We start from the raw sequence: 23756 nt of genomic DNA on the forward strand, positions 1-23756 counted from the left end.
AAAGAGGAGGGTTGGGAAGAAGGTAGTGTTTTTTCCTTAATCTCCCTTAATTTTTAGTCCCTTCTGCACACGCGCGCGCGCGCACACACACACACACACACACACACACACACAGCATATTTATTTCTATCAAATAGTCCATGTTATAACATGAAAAACATATAATTCGAGCTGAAATTCATCTAGTTAAATGATTAGAGATATAAGAAATACAATCCTACCAGAGGCGATAGTCTCTATTCATTTATCCATGAGACAGACTACAGAATTAGGCCGTAGATGTTTTCCCATAGCAGGCAAACACTTCATCTACAATCAGGATGACATTGTACACGTAACATTCTCTTCTATTAACTATGGGGTACGGGGGTGAAGCATCTGTTTGCATAGTAAGAATTCCTTTTGCAATATCTAAATAGTTCTGGTATCCACACAGGACCACTGAACAAACATTTTGCATTTAAGTGCAGTACTTACTATAAGAGAAGTTTACACAGCCATCAATTAAACTGAATTAAATTCCTGTCCCAGAGGATTCTACTTTTTTATTTATGCAGTACAAAGTTAGGCTACTATATGGGCAGTCAATCAAATAAATGTGCCTTTCTTAAAAAGATTGAATAAAAAAAAACATTAAAAAAGCAAAAAAAAAGAAGAAAGGAAAAGAAAAGTTGAACTCATTCCATTTTGTTGAAAAAAAAAGTGCATTTAGTCAAGGCTGGATTTGAAATTTGAGCATTTCAGTGAGGATCAACTCATTAAATCCCTCTTTTTTTTGTTCCACATTGTTGGGGCTATTGTGTGCCTCGGGTTCAAGAAGCCCAAATATGAAATCAAATATTGAAGGATATTAAAAAGGTCCTCCTTAAAATTGGCTATTTGGTCCTGAAAAGGAAACTGAAAAAATATACTTTGCCAAAAGTGACCATTAGAGAAAGCCTATATCATTTTCATAGTATTAAAAATCTGTACAGATCATAGCTAAATGTTACTATTTTAAAATCTCTCATTCTAAAAATAAAATTTGTGAGCCAGATGTCTAACACTGGTGAGATAAATCTCCTTTTACAAGAGTATACATAATGGCAGGAAAAGTGAAGAAGGAAAAATTATTTTTCATAATATTATTTCTCATATTTAAAAGGCAAACTATAAAGAAAAGGGTTATTTTTAAATGTGAATATTTATCTGAGAGAAACATCCAAAAAAGGAAAAATAAAAATTTAGAAGGTATGACCTGATTCAAAAATGAAAATAAAGAATATAATTGATATGTCCTGCTTCAGAATAACTTATATCTTATGCCACCTCTTTGGTCCTTAATATTTACTGTGTAGTCTAGTAGTTACCTCTTAAGTAATTGCTTTTCTGATCTCAGAAATAATGCATGTTCAATATAGAAAATTTGGGAAATTAGAAAAGCGTGTTTCAAAAGTAAAAATCACCTGATTTCCTGAATCCTGTGAAAATATTCCTTCCAGTAATATTGGTAATATTCCTTCCAGTATTTTTTTCTACACACACATGTATTTTCAAATAAGTGTAATCAACCTGTACATGCTGTTTCATTTGCTGATATTTTCAATTAATGTATGTTATGCAAAGAGTGTTTTCTTGCATCATTAAATATTCCTCAAAGTATTATTTTAATGTCTTCACAGTATTCTAGCAATGCACATATATGCATCTGCAGTTTTGAGGGACATTATCAAATTTTCCTCCACGGGACTGGTGCCAATTTATACACCCACGAACAATGTATGAGACCGCCTGTTTCCCAATGGCTTCACCAGACTATATTTAAAATTATAATAATGCTTTGTATATTAAGGATATTTTCAATATTTTAGCTCTATAAATTGCACTGAAATTAACATCCTTGAACATGAATTTCTAGGCAAATCTAAAATTATTTCCTTAGGATAACTCCCAGAAAAAGAAACACTAGATATTATAGGGGTTTTAATGTGTATTTGCAAATTACCCCCAAGAAAGATTATGTCAATTTCAATTCTATCAATTATACTCCATGTAACAGTGTGTGATAACCATATCAATGTGGAGTATAAGTTTTAAAATTTTCCTAGTTCTATAAGTAAAAATAAGACATTTTGCATATCAAATTGTTGTCTGTGGTTCCCCCAAGGTAATGGATTAATAGGGAGAGAGTTGTGGAGACTTTAGCTTCTATTTTATATGCTCCTGTATTGTTTGACTTTTTAATAAGTATATATAGTGTTTGTAATTAAAAGTTAATAATGGCATTGCATTGTTATTATTGACTTACTAAGATTGAAATATTTTTCTATCTACTGGCCATTTGTACAGCTTCTTTATGAATTATCTGTCTTTTGCATAATTTTTATATTGTGCTATTTGTCTTATTTATTGATTTATAAGAGCTCTTTATATATTAAAACCATTGTTTAAATGTCCCCTTATCCAAGATGTCTTCCCTGACCTTTCTAGAGAGCCCTCATTTCTGACAGAAACATGTACCCTTTACCCTTCCTTATTTTTCTCCATATCATCACCTAACATATTATATATTTATTTGTTTATCACTTGTCTGTGTGCATAAAATTATAAACTCAATGAAGACAGGGACTTTGTTTTGCTCACTCTTATATCCCCAGCACCCTGAATACTGACTAGCACATAGTAAATACTATATAAACATTTGTAGAAGTAATAAATACAGGTTATTTTCTATATAAACTTAAAACATGTCCTCAGCTTACAGTTTATTTTTTCATTTGGCTTATTATTTTTTAGACATACAGACATTTCCAAATTTTAATAGAGCTGCTGGTATTTTTCTTTGTGTTTATTTCCATTGCTTTTATCCTCTGAAGTCCTGTGCAATTGACTTTACTGAGTTTTCATCTTAAAATTTTAACTCTTTAATCCATGTGGAATTTATTTTGTCATATAGTGGGAAATAAAAACTTATTTTTTCCAATAATCAATCACATAGCACCATTTAGTCAATAATCCTTACTTTTCCCATTGTTTTTTTTTTTAAATGTATTTAACTTCTCATCTTGTGTCCTCAACAATAACATAAGCTATGAGTAGGTACCATATATTTTCTCTATCCCTCAGAGCTGAGTTCAGAGCTGGTCAGTAAAGGATGATCTACAAATATTTGGTAGATGTATGAATGGGTGAATGTTTTCAAGCCAAAATATTTGTTGGAAAAGAACCTAACTACTAAATGGAAAGTCCATTCACTAAAGTCTAGAGGCAAACCATCATAGAGCGATAGGATTCATCTAAAATAAATGAATACCTTTGTAGTAGAGGCTAAAGTCTGGGATTGTGATGCCTCCTGCTTTGGTCTTCTTCTTCAAAATTACTTTGCCTATTCGGGGCCTTTTGTGGTTCCATATGAATTTTAGAATTGCTTGTTCTAGTTTCGAGAAGAATGCTGGTGCAATTTTGATTGGGATTGCATTGAATGTGTAGATAGCTTTGGGTAGTATTGACATTTTGACAATATTTATTCCTCCAATCCATGAGCATGGAATGTCTTTCCATTTCCTTATATCTTCTTCAATTACCTTCATAAGCTTTCTATAGTTTTCAGCATACAGATCTTTTACATCTTTGGTTAGATTTATTCCTAGGTGTTTTATGCTTCTTGGTGCAATTGTGAATGGGATCAGTTTCTTTATTTGTCTTTCTCTTGCTTCATTGTTAGTGTATAAGAATGCAACTGATTTCTGTACATTGATTTTGTATCCTGCAACTTTGCTGAATTCATGTATCAGTTCTAGCAGACTTTTGGTGGAGTCTATCGGATTTTCCATGTATAATATCATGTCATCTGCAAAAAGCAAAAGCTTGACTTCATCTTTGCCAATTTTGATGCCTTTGATTTCCTTTTGTTGTCTGATTGCTGATGCTAGCACTTCCAACACTATGTTAAACAACAGCAGTGAGAGTGGGCATCCCTGTCATGTTCCTGATTTCAGGGAAAAAGGTCTCAGTTTTTCCCCATTGAGGATGATGTTAGCTGTGGGCTTTTCATAAATGGCTTTTATGATCTTTAAGTATGTTCCTTCTATCCCGACTTTCTCAAGGGTTTTTATTAAGAAAGGGTGCTGGGGGGCGCCTGGGTGGCTTGGTTGGTTAAGCGTCCGACTTCAGCTCAGGTCATGATCTCATGGTCCGTGAGTTCGAGCCCCGCGTCGGGCTCTGTGCTGACAGCTCAGAGCCTGGAGCCTGTTTCAGATTCTGTGTCTCCCTCTCTCTCTGCCCCTCCCCTGTTCATTCTCTGTCTCTCTGTGTCTCAAAAATAAATAAATGTTAAAAATTTTGAAAAAAAAAAAAAGAAAGGGTGCTGGATTTTGTCAAAGGCCTTTTCTGCATCGATTGACAGGATCATATGGTTCTTCTCTTTTCTTTTATTAATGTGATGTATCACGTTGATTGATTGGTGAATGTTGAACCAGCCCTGCATCCCAGGAATGAATCCCACTTGATGATGGTGAATAATTCTTTTTATATGCTGTTGAATTTGATTTGCTAGTATCTTATTGAGGATTTTTGCATCAAAGCTGTAATCATCAAGACAGCATGGTCTTGGCACAAAAACAGACACACAGACCGATGGAATAGAATAGAAACCCCAAAACTAGACCCACAAACGTATGGCCAACTAATCTTTGACAAAGCAGGAAAGAACATCCAGTGGAAAAAAGACAGTCTATTTAACAAATGGTGCTGGGAGAACTGGACAGCAACATGCAGAAGGTTGAAACTAGACCACTTTCTCACACCATTCACAAAAATAAACTCAAAATGGATAAAGGACCTGAATGTGAGACAGGAAACCATCAAAACCCTAGAGGAGAAAGCAGGAAAAGACCTCTGTGACCTCAGCCGTAGCAATCTCTTCCTCAACACATCCCCAAAGGCAAGGGAATTAAAAGCAAAAATGAATTAGTGGGACCTTATGAAGATAAAAACTTCTGCACAGCAAAGGAAACAACCAACAAAACTAAAAGGCAACCAACGGAATGGGAAAAGATATTTGCAAATGACATATCGGACAAAGGGCTAGTATCCAAAATCAGTAAAGAGCTCACCAAACTCCACACCCGAAAAACAAATAACCCAGTGAAGAAATGGGCAGAAAACATGAATAGACACTTCTCTAAAGAAGACATCCGGATGGCCAACAGGCACATGAAAAGATGTTCAGTGTCGCTCCTTATCAGGGAAATACAAATCAAAACCACACTCAGATATCACCTCACGCCAGTCAGAGTGGCCAAAATGAACAAATCAGGAGACTATAGATGCTGGCGAGGATGTGGAGAAACGGGAACCCTCTTGCACTGTTGGTGGGAATGCAAATTGGTGCAGTCACTCTGGAAAACAGTGTGGAGGTTCCTCAGAAAATTAAAAATAGACCTACCCTATGACCCAGCAATAGCACTGCTAGGAATTTACCCAAGGGATACTGGAGTACTGATGCATAAGGGCACTTGTACCCCAATGTTTATAGCAGCACTCTCAACAATAGCCAAGTTATGGAAAGAGCCTAAATGTCCATCAACTGATGAATGGATAAAGAAATTGTGGTTTATATACACAATGGAGTACTACGTGTCAATGAGAAAGCGTGAAATATGGCCCTTTGTAGCAGCGTGGATGGAACTGGAGAGTGTGATGCTAAGTAAAATAAGCCATACAGAGAAAGACAGATACCATATGTTTTCACTCTTATGTGGATCCTAAGAAACTTAACAGAAACCCATGGGGGAGGGGAAGGAAAAAAAAAAGAGGTTAGAGTGGGAGAGAGCCAAAGCATAAGAGACTCTTAAAAACTGAGAACAAACTGAGGGTGGATGGGGGGTGGGAGGGAAGGGAGGGTGGGTGATGGGTATTGAGGAGGGCACCTTTTGGGATGAGCACTGGGTGTTGTATGGAAACCAATTTGACAATAAATTTCATATATTGAAAAAATAAAATAAAATAAAATAAAATGATACCTTTTAAGATCAGGACATAACAACCACTGTAGAAACTCTTAAGTCACAAATCTTAATAACACTGACACCAAGCAAAATGAATTGTATAGAATTGGCCCTGCCTTCAAGGGGCCCCTGAAAAATACTCTTTATGAGCTTAAAAGTAAAACAAAGCTTCCCAAGGGCTCCCCAACTGACCTCCCCTTCCCCAGAAATAGGAATTTATTCCCTGCAAGAAATAGATTGCTTTGTTACAGACAGTGCCCCAAATCCTGCTGAATGCCATCTGCCAGTCTCCAACATGTGTTGAGTTTAATAGTTTAGTAATTCTGGAATCAAATCTACTTTAAAAGAAAATCTACCTCATTTTTGACTCTCAGGCAAAACATCCATGTGGCCTATATATATATTGATTCTGTAGGTCTCAGTTAGCCTCCCATGGCCTGAGATTAAAAATAGCAACAACAAAAATACATGCTTTTTATTGAATTCTGGCTCTTTGCTGATTATCCAAAGCAAACAGCAAAATGAGCAAAGCCATGGTGAACTGCCCCTCATGCCAACAAATGCCACAAAGAGAATGCCAATCAGTAAAATATGTTGTTAAGCATGAATAGTAGCTAAAATATTTATCTCTTGCAAGGTATTAAAATGAGAAAACTTTCAAAATGGAAACTTCAAGCACTTGCATTAGAAGTTGCATAATTTGGTTAGACTGATCTTAGAATGAAATAAAGAGCTGCTTATTTCCATAATGTTGGTCTTAAACAGTATGAAAGTTTAGATAATTTATCATGATAAACAAAACAGTTCTCAGGGGTACCTAACTCAAAAGGAGATCTTGTTGACTTTCAGGTCTGTGAAATTTTAGGTAGCGTGATAATCAACGTAATTTATATTTAAGTGAAGTTGTGTTCTTCTGAAAGTTTTCTAGTTTTCCAGGAAAGGGGAGTGTATCTGCTACACATCCCTAGAACAAGTACAGACCAACTGAAGCAAGGTTAGTATACTCACTACTGTCTTTACGGCAGAACTCACATTGGACAGGAAGACCTATTTGAATGGGGAGACTACTGAGTTTTGACACACACACAACTCACATTAGACACAGAATATGTTACTGTCATTTGAAAGCTAGAGGCTTATACTTATTGTGTCTCCTGTCATAGCTAAGTCCCTTACCCTCAATACCACCTACCGAGCAGCTGTTGTGATCACATGGACTCAAACCTTAATGCAGTCAGCTGTACGACCTTCGACCCAATGCTATAAAATTCACAGAATTACAGTCAGAGCTGCAAAAGAACTTGGAAATATCCTGACCCAATCTCCTCACACAATTGTTCCAGGGTTGATGCAGTTTGGCATCTGTTTGGATTTTTCATAATTCTCCATGTCTTGGAGTGGTTTCCTTAGTAATAATAGATTTCAATAAACTAAAGCTCTTCTTTTATGAGGTTTTTAATTCTGTTTCATCTGTTTTGCTAGTGACCTCCTCCCCTGTCACAGAATTACAGATTTCTAGGTTGTTATCTTTGGGAATACAGTGATTTGGGTGAGTCATACATTAGAGATAACTGCCCTGATAGAGTTTGCTAGGCTCAGTGGGTGAGGAGAGACAGACAATGCAAATGTCACACATTCTTTGATCCCATACCTCCAAATATGGCTCCATGCACAGCCACAAAACTTTACAGTTCTGGATTTTTCCCACCTTCCAATGTCTCTTCTTGAGGATACCAGATGATCAAATATGCAAAGACTGAATCCCCTGATGCCATTCCAACAGTGCCCAGCACCATGGTATTATGGCTTACTAGTTTTATAAAATTTTGCTTTCTCAGGTCACTCTACAAAGTATAGTTTTTGCAAAGCAGTTTAACTTTCTTCCCATTTCAGACATTTCCTTATTGTATTTCTTACTGCAACAAAGCATGTGTTTTTTTTCCCTTTCTAAAAAAATTACCAGTAGAGGCAAAATTTAAAAAGTGACCTAGAGGTATAAGGAGATACATCCCATTAGCAAGCTCACAAGCCACACAGAAAACTGGTGTTTCGTATGTAGCACTTGAGATTTGTTTCTAAAGAGCCATAACTATCAAATTGTTGTGCAATTTTTTAAAAAATCAGGAAAAATCCCATGAAAAAGCCCTTATTTAATGCTAATGCCATGATGTTCTCCCCTAAGGTCTTAGAAATAAACATTGCCATTAGCATATGCCATCACTCGAAAGTCTATACTTGAGAAAATGGAAATGCACTAATTAAAGAAATGACCAGTATGGCAAAATCATAGCCAATACCAGTCCTCTGAGTGCAGTGTACCTGTGTCCTGTGTCCTCACCATGGGCCTCTGTGCCTGTCAGCACAGAGGAGGAAATCAGTCTTCCAACAAGCCATTCACCATTACCTATAGCAAGATGCCTCTGCTTGTACCTGCATTTTCAGAGCCCCACATCCCTCAAACATGTCAAGTTTCAAATATGAATGTTAGCTTACACACATCTTTAGTTGTAAAAATTAAAAAAAAAAGTTGCTTAAAGGTTAAGCCAACCCCTGTGAATACAGGCTGATCCCTGCTCATACATCTCACTTAGAAAAGATATCGTGTCATAGTTAAGTACCTGTACACATAAGCAGCCCAAATAAGATTTCCTCAAGCCAAATGAACTAAAGAGGAAGAAGAGGAGGGTTTGAAACAGAATTGTGTTCAAAAGGCACAAAAAGAGAAACTGAGCCTCAGAAAATAATTTCCAAAGAATTGAAATTCCCCATAAAATTTTCTTAAGCTGGGTTACATGCACAGCAATGATTATTTGGCTGTTTCCTACTCAGAGTTCTCAATTATAAATAGTCCCCAGGAGATCTGTTCCTGGGCTATATCAAATTGGGGTGCTCTGGCCTATAAAGGCTCCATCACCACAGAGATGGAATAAGGGAATGAGAGAAGCAGATCATTCTCTCTCTCTCTCTCTCTCTCTCTCTCTCTCTCTCTCTCATACACACACACACACACACACACACACACACACACACACACTCCCCTAAAGGGAGAGTCTGGTTTTTGGATTGAATTTATCTTCCTGCCAGCTTAAACAGAAAATTCATTTTGTTCAGAAGAGCAAACTACACATTCTGAGAAGAGGTGCCCCTCATGATCTGGAGATCAGATTAAGAAATGAAAATAATCCAGAAAGCAAAGACCACCAAGACCAGTGGTGGTGGCAGTGACCGAGAGCAGCTTGCCCCAGAACAGCAGCCAGATGGGGCCGAGTGGGAGAAGTGGAAAACTGGCCACTCTGGCACTCAGAGACTTAATGCAGGATCCGAAGACTATGCACATCAAGGCAGCACTTAAGCGTCTGACATGAAGAGATCCTGATGCTAGTGCATGAACACTGAGCTCAAGGAGAATGCAGACTTCACACCTGGCTTTTTGCCTGCTTCAATCCCAAACTGTCTGCTCAAAACTCAAGGTAGCTACCTCTAATACCTGTCCATCAATCTAACTCTCGCTCTCATTTTGTTCTTTCTGAAAAGTAATATTCTACCTCCCCCAAAGCTGAATTTAAATGAAGTATCAGAGAGTTCTTTCATTTGCTAAAGTAGTTCCCAGTCTCTACTCAATCTGGGAGACACTTACTGACTTGGGGAGTTTTCAGAACCTGGATCAGCAAAGTGAGAGTCATCTCTTTCACAAGTGAGCTCAGGAATCTAAGACAAGAAGTACCAACAACATTCCTGATAGGCTTCAGTTCCTCCAGCCACAGAATGACAAAGAATGGAGGGAAATGAATAGGATGGGAAGGGGGTAGCTGTAATCTTTAGTTTTTTGTTTTTTGGTTTTTTTTAATCTGGAACAAATAGGAAATGTAACATTTTTTTAAAGACACAGAGGAACATTTTTTTTAATTTTTAATTTTATTTTTGAGAGATAGATACAGAGCACAAGTGAGAAAGGAACACAGAGAGGGGGAGAGACAGAATGCGAAGCAGGCTGTAGGCTCTGAGCTGTCAGCACAGAGCCCAACTCAGGGCTCAAACCCAGGAACTGGGATCATGAATGACCTGAGCCAAAGTCAGACACTTAACTGACTGAGCCACCCAGGCATCCCAAAATGCAACATTTGTTAAATCTAGGTGATACGTATCTGTCTTCTCTGGACTCCACATATTTTAAATATTACATGGTGACATTTTTTTTAATGAAGTGAAATTCAACCAGGAAAGCCAAACAGAATTCAAGAGAATAATGAATTGGCCCACGTTTCAAAGATTTTGTAAATCTTGCCAATGTGAGGAACCTCACTTTAAGTAAACAAGATAGGTGAAAAATCTAGACTTAACAAAGGAAATCTCAGTCAGGAGTTGTTTATTCACATTACATGGGGGCTCTTTCTTTTATGAAAGAGTCCACCATAGGATTTCTATAAATATGGAATGCCATCACTGTCATTAAAACAGGATCTAATTTACAAAGCACTCGCTTGCTGCACAGCTTTTCAGGAACACAACTACCATTCGAAGATACATCCACAGGTCCTCTTGTGACATCCAATCTGTTCTGTGACAGAATGCACTTTGAAGCAGCACCTTGAAGCTGCTGTCAAGATAAATAGAGTCAGGTTTGACCCCAAATGTTGTGTGCTTTGTTGAGTCATTTGACCTCTCTCTGTAACTCCATTTTCATGATTAGAGTGAAAATACTGGTTCCTTTTCACATCTCTTCCAGGAGTTCTGTGGAGCTGTGTGGTTCTAGCCAATATTTTCAAGCAAAATGCTGAATGACATAACAAATGAGATGTCTGCATGGGAACCCAAGTTCCCTGTGTTGGCAGAGCTGTTCTCCAGGCAGCTGCAGTACTTTCCTCACCATTCCCTGGGGTGACACGTGGAGGCGCTAGCATCCTGGGTACACCCACTGTTAGTGGAGTGACCCTCACCATGCAGCCCACACAAAAACCACTCGTAACTACACAACAGCTAAAAAGGAAATGTAACTTGAAGAACATTTCCCTCTACAAACAACTGATCCTCTGGGACTTTCATTTCAAGCCTCTCAATTGTTCGAAGTAAATGAGGCTCACATTAAAGGCCAGCCAGTCACACATCAAGAAATTAAGCCTCCTCTCAGGAGGGGAAAATGGCCGCTCCAGAGCCAGCCTCCCGCCTCTCACACACAGGCCTCTTGTACAAATTATTTCATTTACCCACATCTGAGACACTTGATCCAGCCAAGCTTGGTCTCCCCTAAGCCCTGGAAGCTGAGATACACAAGCAGAGGGTCCAACATCTGAAATTCCAAACAGCCACCTCAGATCCACTGCAGCACCATAACTGAAAGACTCCAGCTTTGCCAGGAGGTGGCTTCACCCTTTTTCAACCCTCTAATTCCTAACAAGCAATTCTCCACAACCCTACCTTCAGCCTCTGGGCACAGTATACCAAAATCACAGCAAAGACTGGGGCAAAGATAGGGAAGGAGAGGTCTGCCGCTCTTCAGGCCTTATAAGTCTGACTGACAGTCAAAAGAAAAACCAGGTAGGGCCACCAGGACCCAAAACAAGTGGTCCTCAAAAAGAAGAATTCCAAGGCCTCAGAGCCCTCTATGGAAAATGTCCTGCCTCCAGTCCTCTAGGGAGAGAAATCTCAGGATCATTAGCAAGTACTCTGGCTGAGATCAACTTTAGTGAAGGTGTACGGGGAGAGACATGATCTCTAAGGTAACCAGTTAATTGCCAATAAGGAATGATAATAAATTAACAAATACTGATGTAAACTAACTCAGTTCTGCAGCAGTTGCATGGAGACAACAGTGGAATGGTTTATTCTGGAACACATCTTGCAAACAGATCCTCACTGGGAAACACACTGCCTCTGCTAGATCTGAATGGGCCAATAAGATACAATGTAGGCAGTGGATGGCCCTAGAATGTCTCCTAGTAGAATCAGAGCCTTTGATTTTTAAAGAAAACTGGCTTGAATACACTTGAAAAGATGTGGGCTGTTTTCCATTGTTTCCTTCTGCAACCTGAGGGTTACTTTAGACCCTTTAGAGGTAAGATTTAGATGGTTCCAAGACACTGTCATAACAAGGAAAGTAAAATAAAAGGCGCTCACTGAACAACTTGTTGCTTTGTTTTAATTGCAGGTGGTGTTTTGTGTCATTTCCTTGCTATCCAAACCAGCCTCATCATACATACCAATTTCCTAATGACTTCTAAATCTGACATCTGATAGGTTTGTGGCTGCTGTTTTAGTTCCTTAACCCAGAGTTCTACTCAAATCCCTGCAAATCCCTAATTTTAAAACTCTGTTTTAGGGGCGCCTGGGTGGCGCAGTCGGTTAAGCGTCCGACTTCAGCCAGGTCACGATCTCGCGGTCCGGGAGTTTGAGCCCCGCGTCAGGCTCTGGGCTGATGGCTCAGAGCCTGTAGCCTGTTTCCGATTCTGTGTCTCCCTCTCTCTCTGCCCCTCCCCCGTTCATGCTCTGTCTCTCTCTGTCCCAAAAATAAATAAACGTTGAAAAAAAATTTAAAAAAAAAATAAAACTCTGTTTTAGGGACCAAAGCAGAGCTATTTCTTTCTTCTTATTTTTCTTCAAAGCCTAACTGATGTTTTGGTTTCATTATTTGCACTAAGATAACATGCACTAAGACTTCCTATAAAATAACTGGAAGCATTCAATTTGGTCTGCCACATACATCCTTAGTCTGCAAACTCTTCCACTGCTACTCATGAAACTGTTCAGTGTTATAGTAGAGCACACACACCTTTAGGATGTCTCATATTGAAGATGCTACAGTTTCCTAGTGAATGGTAGAAAAACAGAGAGAACTCAAGATTGAGTTCGAAACCAAAATCTTAATTCCTATGCACATATGACTAGAATTCTGGAAGCTTTTGCCAAACTATCACTCTCTTAGAGTTGTCAGCTCAGAAATATTCAACATTAGAAAACCAAAGTTTTAAAATACCTCACCAAAGAGACTGGGTGTCTGGCCCATTTGACCACCACCACCCCAAAGGCAGGGAGGTCCCACCAAAGTCTCCATTTAGCAGTAAAAGAAATGAGTTGCATTTTCTTCCTCCAGCAATGACCATGGCTTGGGTGACAAAAAGGGTAGTGCAGGGATGCTGGTGTACTTTCACTTTCCAGCATCCAAAGGTTCTCAGCAGGCATGCCTCCATTCCATAAGATTGGAAGAAAAAATATTTGCCATAATAAGGAGAACCTAAAAATGCTGGAATATTTTCAGAAAAAAATCTTAGCAGATTGGCAAACCTATTATTATTCTCTCTCCTCCATTCTTTTTCAATTTATTTTCCCTCTTCACTCTCCTCCCACCACCATACATTCACTTATACATATACTAAATCTATGGACTAACTATACCAGGGTGCCAAGAAATTCAAATCTCACCTTTCAATTTAAGATATTTATGGGCTACCTGATATCACTAATTCTACAAAAGTCTTCTGTAAACAGCAAAGGCATCCTCCATTTTCGCTCTTCAAATTTGTGTCCAAAACCACAAAATCCACATAGCTGATTTCCTGACCAACATCAGAAGACCAGTAAACAATAATATGCTATTCTAGGCAAGATGGTCTCTGTGATACTAAAGGCTGAGTTCCAATTCCCTAGACCAGTACTCCGTTCCCTTTACCTTACCTACTAATAACTGCACTTAACATCATGTTCCCTTTGGTTTCGAGAACCAACAATACAGATGTGTATTACAGAGAGCCAACAGATGTGGCTAGGTTTGCACACTGATGTAAAAGTTATGCTCAAGTCAGCACCAAACCTCAGGAGTTCAACAGTAAGTCTACCTATAAATGATGGCAGGGCTGCCAAGGAAGAAGAAGGAGAGTACTAAGAAGTCTATGAAGTAACATGTGGTTAGAAACTCTCTTGTATTACATGCAGGGAAATCACTGGGTGATCTTAGCTCCCCAACGAGACTGAACTCCCTGAGGGCAGGTGCTGCATCTCATATTTATTTGGGATCCCCATGGTACCCGCCACACAGCTGAGCACATAGTGTATTCTCTAATAATGCTTACTGGTTTATTTGATTTAATGCCATGGTGATAAGGTGTGATGGAGTGCTTGCTGCAAGGGAAGAAGGTTTGACTCCTCTACAATGTCATCATAAGCCTTGTAACTGACTGCAGCTAATGAAGGGAGTAGGTTTGTCACAAGGTAGCCCAGCAGAGAAACCTAATGTGCACTGCTTTGGTCCCAATCTGGAGAGTAATAATGTAATATATGCTCAGAAAAGAAATGTTATCCTGAATTGAATTGACCTGTTTACTTGTCTGTCTCCCTGTAAACTCCCCAGGGTCAAAAATCAAGTGTTTTATTTTTGTATCCTGGGCAAGTAGCACAGTGTCTAATACATTCTAAGTGTACAACAAATGTTCCTGGGTTTAATTAATGAAAAAATAAAATAAGGGTTTAATGGAATAATGTAAAGAAAAATGTAAGTGACATAAGATTTAATACAGAAATTTCTGTAGAATCTCATATTTTTCACATCTTAGCACTTATTCTGTGCTATAATTGCTTAATAAATGGTGGTTTCTTGGATGGATTAATTAATTAATTGGAAAATATAAAGAGAAGATAGGAAATATATCAGGATATTACTATCCTAGGAATGGAGACTATCCCATTGAACCTGATAGTAGCATAAATCATTCTATACTGCAAATCACCTATTGGTTTGCTTGTCCTGTCTGTTAGAATGTGCATTCCCTGAGACAATAGAACATCTTTTTCATATCTATAACACCAGAGCCTAGAGCAGAAAAAGTAAACCTTCAACAAATATTAGTTGAATGTATGCATCAATCATTCTCACTCTTCAGTAGATTTCACTGTACCTAAGTATTCTACCTAGTCCACATTCAGGGTCTTCAGGTATGGAAAGAAAAGGAGAAGTGTTATTTTCCCCATGCATAACTTTGTGGCAGATCCAAGTTAAATGGCCTGATTCATGCTCAGCTGTGAGAGGGTCTCTCCTCTTTCTGAAAGGGTTTGTCAGTCTAACTTTCCAGGACTGCTTATTAGAAATACACACTTAACCTCACTGTGTATAGTACACACTGCCTTGGCCCTTGACTAGTCCCACATATTACATCTGTGTGATTTTGTTAAATAAGGATAGCATGTGGCTTTGTGAGTTGGGGATAGGATCAGAATTCACACTTTCAATGGCTTTTCGAAATAATTGAAGCAATATTTTGTTTCATTTTGCCCATAGGAGAATCAAAAAAAAGCACCAAGATCTTAGTGCATACACCATCATATGTCTCCTGCCCCCTCTAAGTATCTCATAACACCAGGGCTCATATTTCACTAGTGCCTTGAATTGATTACATAAAAAATCACCAAGCCCTCAGATGATTATTCCTTTGCCTATCTCCACAAGCAATAACAGTCAGCACCTGCACCCACAACCTTGCCATCTTTTACCTTCATCATTTAATGTCCAATATGAATACTCTAACCACACCAGTTTGCAGGTGTTATCTATATAAAGCCAACTTAAATTCCTCTTTAGTTACAGTCTCTATGGGGTCATGCTCAGGTGTGCAGGCCATTATAAATGATTTTTCAATTATTGTCTAATTAATACATCTATGATTCAAGGAACACCTATGTGTCAATATCTTATATTACACAATGTCATATTACTCCTTGGACCAATGTTGTATGGTAGATATTCCTGTTTTGTAGATGAGGAAAGAGACAGATTCCACACCAGATTCAAAATCATGTTCTACCCGATTCCACTACATAGCACTACCTCTCCCTCTCCATTGCTGAACTCCACAAGTAGTCCTCCAAAAAGTATAGACTTCTAGTTCCTAGTAGTATATACTGAAATCCATAATTATAATTGATCCTATACAGCATGATACTGGATTTTCAATAAATCCTTGTTTATAGACTTATATATTGAAAATATTGGTGCTTTGTTGCTTACAGAATATCAGTTTCTCATTAAAAGCACTGCTGTTTGGTCCAATTAATTCTGATGAGAATAATTCTTCAGGAAACCAGGAAAAGCAATTGATTCAAGAAGTCTTAAGACCCTTTGCCCTATGAAATTGATACAAATACTATGAAGCCATTTTATATGCATCATAGCTTAAGTATATCAGGCTGAATTATTTCCCAGGCAGGAAGGTGTTACTGAAACAGAACTTGCCAGAGAGTCATAGAGCCCTGCTATCTAGTCTCTCCTCTCTCTCTCTCCCTTTCCCTGTCTCTCTCTCCTGCTCTGTGACTCTTTACCATCTCTCTTACCATCTCTAGACTTCTGTTTCACCATCTACTGATGGGCAATCTATCAAGATAACTATTTGCAAGGATCAAAGGAGACAATGGTCATACAGGTGCTTCAAAAAATGTGGAAGTGTTCTTCAAATATACAGTATTCCTTTCATTAGTGGCCTGGAACGGGACATATACCTCCAAGTGCATAAAATTCCAACCAAAAAGGGACTTAAGCAATTCATGGAAAAATGAAATCAACTTAAGAACTTTTAGCCCTCCACCCAGCCAGCCACCCACCCACCATCATCCATGTTATCACCCTACTACCCTGAGATATTTCAATAGCCAGCAAACACTGGACTACATAATGCTTTAAAAATGCTTCCATTTGAAAACATTCATACCTGGTAAAGGGAATCAGAGCTAATTCAAATCATAGTTAATTTCTGAAATTTTCATTATTAGTGAGCATTTCTGCTTCCTCATTTGTCAAACGTCACTATAAGAACTACCAAGAAATGGCAAAATGATTTTTAAAATTATTTTGTCTCCCTTTAAGTAACCCATCCATATTCTTGGCAAAGCATGTATATGGCCAAATAAAAAGCAAAAGGGGGCTTCAGGAGGCTGAATCACTCTCATACTGGGAACTTGGCCCTTGAGCATTCTAAGGTTCACCTATCTTTAACACTACTTGTTGATTCTTTCTCAGCCACTTTAACTGGAATGCTACTGCCACTGGCTGGCAAACATATTGTATTTGCAACAGGTGGAGCAAATTTGTATTATGCCAGAATACCAGACAGAGATTTCAAATGCTCAGACCCCTGGAGCTCCCACTCCCAACATCCACCCCTACAAAGTGTCCATATGTTGGGTTACCCTTTGCCCCAAGAGAGCCTGGTAGCAAACCCTGACCACAGAAATGGGCTTAGGCAGAGAAGTTCTCTCCACCTGTGCCAGGGAATTCTCCAGCATAAAGGCCTATTCTGTCAGCAAGCAGCAAGGAAAGAGATCTGGGAGGACCTCACAGAGCCGCTTGGCTGCACTCACCTCAGGCAGAGGCACACCATTGATGATCAAGTCTGGCTGCTGGGGACCTTGGCTGTTGAAAGAGTGATGATAGATGTGGTTGGTGCTGATATTGCGGGTATTCTGGTTCTCCACATTCAGGAAAGTACTCTCAGAGCGGCGGCAGCCCAGGGGCAGTGTCTGCTGGTGGTAGTCGAAATAGTTGAGGGAAGAGGTCAGGGAGGAGCAACTGACAACATTCATTTTGTCTGTCTCCTTCACATCCCGGGGTACCAGACGAATGTCATTCTTACTGATTTTTTTCTTCTTGCTTGATTTCTTTTGATGCCCATAGGAGTACTCAGCGATTCTATATGACAAAAAAGGCAATATATATTGCTAATGCCCTCCAGAACCATGTGTTGATTAATAAATATTAAGCACCCCACAGAGTTTCACCCAATTTCTGCTCCAGCTTCTTATTCCAGTGCATTACATCATTGGGTTTCTCCCTGTGCGTTTTACATGTGAAAAAAACTAAGGGCCATACAGTTTTCATATAAAACAGACCAACCTCCCACTCTTCCACCCCCCAAAATGTTTCCATACTTTGGATGTGGAATTCCTTATTGTGAGTGGCTATTTAGCAAGGGGGGTGGGCAGGGAAAGTTGAGCCTATGAGAAAGAAAGCATGAAAATGTTCAAATCTGGAGCTCCCCTAGATCCCAAAGGAACCTCTGGGTGAAATAAGAAGGAAGTCTTAATTTAACAGAAGAGGAGATAGAAGGAAATAAAAACTCACCCCCTTTCCAGTGCCTCTAGGCATTTTCCATGTGGGGAACACTCTCAATCAGATTTCTCTTTGATTAACCTGATCAGTTTTGGACTGGGGTAGGAGATCAGACCCCATCCTTTGACATATCCTCAGCTTTTCTCCTCCACACCCTCCATCCCCCTGCCCTAGCCCTTTTCCCATCTACTCCCTTCCCTGACCCCTCCTCTCCTGGAGAAATCTCATAGCCAAACCCATTTGAATGAGGGGAAATGCTTGTTACCTCTCTCCCCTCAGGCTCACTTTCTCCTCTGCCTTTTTGTCTTGCTCCTTGCTAATGGGAGAAACCGAGATGCAATGCAGACACTTGCTGTTTTGTCCTTTTATAAAACAGCCGAGGAGACAAGTGATGGTTAAACAATTACTGCAAAGGAATTTAAAGGTTAGTGCATTCAGCATCCTTCTCCATTCAGGTGTACGTACAAGCAGCTGCACTGCAACTGGAACACAAAGAGCTCAATTTAATTAACACTGACACAGATCCAGCAACGTGCACCAAAGACACCAAGCATTAAGGCACTTAAACAGAATACATTAAAATGTAGCCAGATTCTCAAAGTTATTTATTACTTTGCACATAATGATTCACCTTATTGTTTCAAAATTCCATTTATGGGCAATAATCAGCAAAACAATAGGGTTAATAAATAATATGGGGTTGATCTTCACAAGGGAAACTGTGTCTGCATTCTCTCTCAACAAAGCTAATTATTGAATACAAAAGGAACCCAATTCAGCAGCAATTGCAGATCACCTCACAAGTCTCATAAATGAATGCATTTGGGGAAGAGGCTCAGGAGAGGCTGAGAACAGGAAACCTCTGCCTAATACATGGCAACACAAGGTCTTGAACTTTAGGTTTCTGAAAAGTCTGAGCATACAGGAAGAATGCATATTTCCAGAGGCAAATTCTTACTCTGTCCCTGGGATCTTCCTAGAGCAGTTGCATTCCCCTCACCCTTTTTAGCTCAGTGCTCAGGCAGACCTGCAGTGATAGCAAGCTGATGCTTACTGGAGTTTGAGAGCAGATAAAATCCCAAAGACCCCAGGACTAGGGTTTATTTTCTTTACTAATCTGTTTACAGAATCAATGGGAAGTTTTAATGATTTTGTTTACCCATGATGGGTAAGTTTGGCAATGCCCCATCCAATTACTTGGCTGAGGCATTCACTGCGCAGCCCTTTCTGTATTGGCCAATTATTTAATTAAACTGTATTTCATTAATCCCAAACCATCACAGGGAACAGAGCTCTTTACAAAATACACATGTGAACGAAGTTGGAGAGAACTGAGATTTTCTTTTTTCTTTCTTTTGTTTTTTTTAATTTCAAATGCCTCTCCTCCCTGTTTAATGATCTCCCTGGCAAGCTCTCAGAAAGAGCTTTCACTTCTAGTCATACATTACCAGGAAGTGGCAAAGCCTTCACTATCTTTATTTCAAGATCATTTCTCTTTCATCAAGAAAAGGGTCTTATACATTTACTTTATGCTAAGGAAATGGCTTAAAAAGAGAGTCCACTCTCTCATTATCTCCATATAAATAAAATTTTACAGACTCCGAATTTTTCTCCTATAAAAATCGCCACTGGCAATCACAGGTTTCAAAGGTAAGAGCAATATTAATTTCCATTTCTCCCATCTGAAATGACTCAGAGCTGAAGGAAAGAAAAGTCATGGCCATTTCACTAGTAACAGGATTAAAGCATTTATGAGGCATTGCAGCTGCTCTTTTATGGCACCTGATTGATATTCATGTGTGGTTAGCATTTGTCTACTAACTTGTGTAATGCAGAGAATAGTAAAAGGGAAACAATAATTGCATGGCTGTTACATATTCAGGGGTCTCTGATTCACACAAGTATGCATTTCAGATGGTGTCAAACACAAATTGGATCTATAGGAACATATTTTGACTGATTAACATGCAAGCACAGATGGCACAAAAGACACACTGGATGTTTAGGTGTGTTGAAAGCACACACACACCTTGGTTAGAAACAGCAGTATCATTCATTTTCAGGAAACTAAAGGAACTTCTTTTTTTTTCAACCATTTCGATGAGACACTGCTGGAAAAAAATTACATGTATTATCCTAAATTTACTCTAGAAGTACTTATATTTATTTGTTCTCTCCAATTGTAAGGAAGGGCTTCAACAAGACCCTCTGATATGTTTTTCAGGAAATTTTCTTAATACTACTTGCCATTCCAATTTCTGTCTTTCTATTCTCATATTCTCTCTCTCTCTCATACACACACACACACACACACACACACACACACACACACACACCCTGCATACAGTTCAAGAGAAACTGTAACACAATAAATAGCCCATAGTGACATCCACTGGTAGGGACCAGACCTTAGTGCTACAGCAGAGTCCCACATTAGAGAAAAGCACCATCAGCTCCAGAAGACTGCCATTTTTACCACAACATCTGGAGGCAAAGTCCTACCCCCCATTGGGATATTAGGTCTCTACCCCACCAACCAACCAGATATTTGAAAACATAAATGACTGGTAGAATTTCACCTTATATAGCCAGATGTTTGGGGAATAGATAAAAAAATAAGCCAATAACACACTTGTAGAAAACACTAGGCACCTGCTTCCCCACACATTCTTGTTCTCTCTTCCCTCAACTCTCTGTTTCCTACCTTAGACACTCACTCACTCGCTGTCTTCAGTTCATCCTTACAACAGGACAGGGCAACTACAAGCACTTCCTCTCCTTTCAATATCTGTCCTCAAAACACTGTGGCCCTGAAATCAAGTCGTGGACCTTGGTGGTTATGCTGTAAATTAACTCTCTCTCTCTCTCTCTCTCTCTCTCTCTCTCTCTCTCTCTCTCTCTCTCATTTTTTCCCTGCCATAACTTCATGGAGACAGCTGTGCAAATTTTAAAAAATGAAAATTGCTTTTCTGCTCATCATCGTGTGACAGAATCCACTCGAACAGTAAATGATTGTCTTCCAGCAAACTGTCAGATCAAAAGAATTGATAAACTTGGACTGCCACAAACTTCCCCCCTCCAAAAAGAAGCACAGCATGTACAGAGCATGCATTTAAGTAGGAAACAAAAGCACTGGTATTTTCACACAGAGGCACAAATACACCTTATTCATCCAAGACAAAGGAAAGAAAAAATTTTGGCTCTACCTGCAGTTGTAGGTCCGGATCTCTTTGTTGTCTCTCTTGCACTTGATCGCCACGAAGATCATAGTGACAAAGAGGATGCCCGCAATGGAGCCCAGGGCGATAATGAAAATGAGGGACAAGTTCACCGAGCCCATTGACTCTTGGGCATCAAGAGCAGGGGACAGGTAGATTAATAGGAGTGCAGAGGCAGAGAGAGACGTCTTGCCATGGTCGTGGGCCACCACAATAAGCTCATAAGAAGCCTTTGAGCTCTCACTAAAGGTGCGAGTGGTTCTGACTTCTCCATTGACCTGATCTATTTCAAAGAAGCCACGGTCGCCCTCGGTCATGTCGTAGGTGACCCGGCCGTTCTCGCCCTCATCGTAGTCGTCTGCTTTGACGACCGTCACCAGGTAGCCTATGCCAGAGTTGCGGGGAATGTAGACCTCTGCAGTGCCATTGATCAGGGGTGGGGCCGTGATGACCGGAGTATTATCATTGACGTCGAGGATGATGACCCGAACGGTGGCGTTGCTCTGCAGCGAGGGCAGGCCGCCATCCTTGGCCAGCACCTTGAATTCGAATGTCTTGGTCTGCTCGTGGTTGAAGGATCGAAGCGCGTAGATGTCACCGGAGTTGGGGTTGATAGAGACATAGGTGAAGACAGGCATGTCCCGCACCTGCGATGGCACGATCTGGTAGGAGACACTGCCATTGAGACCCAGGTCAGGGTCTCGGGCAGACACAGAAAGCAGGTAGGCGCCGGGCGTGTTGTTCTCCTGCACAATGACCTGGTAGTAGGGCTTGGAGAAGTGCGGGTGGTTGTCATTCTCGTCAGTTATTCGAACTGTAAAGGACTTAGCACTCTGCAGCATGGGCACACCGCCGTCACGCGCCTGGATCGTGAGGTTGTACTGGTCATGCTGCTCACGGTCCAGCCGTCCGTCCACCAGGATAGTAGAGAAGCTCTCATACTCCTGAAGCCGAAAGGGCACGTTGCCCAGCAAACGGCACTGCACGCGCCCATTGAGGCCAGAGTCCCGATCAGACACCCGCACCAGCGCAATCACGTAGCCTGGAGGGGCACTCTCGCTCACCTCCACCAGCTCGCTGTTAACTGACAGCAGGTTGATGACCGGTGGGTTGTCATTGGTGTCCAGAACGCTGACGGTCACCTTGCAGTGTGCCGGGATGGAGTTGGGTCCTAAGTCCTTGGCCTGCACGTCCAGTTCGTACACGTGGCCCTCTTCATAGTCTAGGGCACCGGTGACTGTGACCAGGCCACTGTGCGGATCGATCTGGAAAAGCTCGCGCGTGCGGTCATTGACATAGCCATAGAAGGAGTAGACCACCTGTCCATTGGTGCCTTCGTCTGGGTCGCTGGCATTGAGGCGGATGACCGGTGTACTGGGAGGTGAGTTCTCTGGCACGCTCACTGCATAGGTGGACTCGCCAAACACCGGGTTGTTGTCATTGGAATCGGTCACCTTGATGCTGAGGCCAACAGTGCCCAGGTGCGGTGGGTCGCCGCCGTCGAGCGCAGTGATGTGAAAGCTGTAGTGCGACTGCGTCTCTCGATCCAGACTCTTCTCCACTACAAGTTCCGCAAATCGTGAGCCATCGCCACGCGTCTTGATCTCCAGGCCAAACAGCTCATTAGGCGTGAGCTCATACGTCTGAACGCCAAAGCTGCCGGAGTCCGGGTCATAGGCGCTGTCCAGCGGGATGCGCGTGCCCGGACTAGCCGCCTCTGAGATCTCCAGCTCAATTTGTGCCGCTGGAAAGCTGGGCGCATTGTCGTTCAGATCCTTGATCTCCACCTTAATCACACATATCTCCATTGAGCTGGACATGACCTCAAGCGATATGATGCACTTGGGGCTCTGGCGGCACAGCAGGTCGCGGTCGATCTTCTGCTTGGTGACAAGCAGGCCCGAACTGGGGTTAATATCCACCAGGTGCGGAGCTGAGTTGGACACCACACGAAAGGCAGAGGCCTGCCGTGGATCCAGAGCGAAACCCGCCTCACGAGCGTCCTTGGCCACGTTGGCGATTACCGTCCCGGCGCGCTGTTCCTCTTCTACCGAGTACTTGAGGTTAATGAGGGCGGCTGCCTGTGTCCACAGTACGGCCAACAGCAGCAGCACGGGCAGCAGGAGAGACTCCATGGCTGCGCGGGGCTCTGCCTGGCCTCGCCTCTCCACACCCCTCCGAGGCCTACGCCGCCGGCGCTCCAGCTTCCCGCTGACTCGGGCCGCCTGTTGCGCGCGCCCCGGGGCCCCGGAGGCCGCAGGAGGCGTCCCGCCCAGGGCGGCCCCGCGGCGCGGGGGAGACACCCGCGCCGGCTCCAATGCTGAGGTTGCAGCAGACTCGGAGGGGGCTGGCGGGGGGCCTGGGGGCTCTGGGGGGCCGAGGGAGCGCCGCGCGGCCCCGAGCCCCCTCCCTCCAGCCCGGCTACTCAGTTTTTCCCCTTCAAAGTTAGCCAGGCGCGACTGGCTG

The 23756-nt window shown here is 41.2% G+C and overlaps 1 protein-coding gene across 3 annotated transcripts in view; it reads right to left on the reverse strand.

Moving 5' to 3' along the window:
* Positions 1-23425, reverse strand: part of PCDH19 (protocadherin 19) — a 150427-nt gene extending 127002 nt beyond the window's left edge. For 2 of the 3 annotated variants that reach the window (XM_047075705.1, XM_047075704.1), the window contains exons 1-2: positions 21279-23425; positions 17325-17652 (exon numbers count right to left, since the gene is read on the reverse strand). In XM_047075705.1, the coding sequence (XP_046931661.1) occupies positions 17325-17652; positions 21279-23425 (2475 nt within the window). Of the gene's footprint in view, positions 1-17324; positions 17653-18337; positions 18479-21278 lie in introns of all 3 variants that reach the window. The other variant, XM_047075703.1, reaches the window with a different exon arrangement.
* Between the last annotated feature and the right edge of the window lie 331 nt (positions 23426-23756).

The sequence above is a fragment of the Lynx rufus genome, unplaced genomic scaffold (genome assembly GCF_022079265.1).
Source record: "Lynx rufus isolate CCGP_SWC_20201006 ecotype Redwood Valley unplaced genomic scaffold, mLynRuf1.p SCAF_14, whole genome shotgun sequence".
NCBI lineage: Eukaryota > Metazoa > Chordata > Mammalia > Carnivora > Felidae > Lynx > Lynx rufus.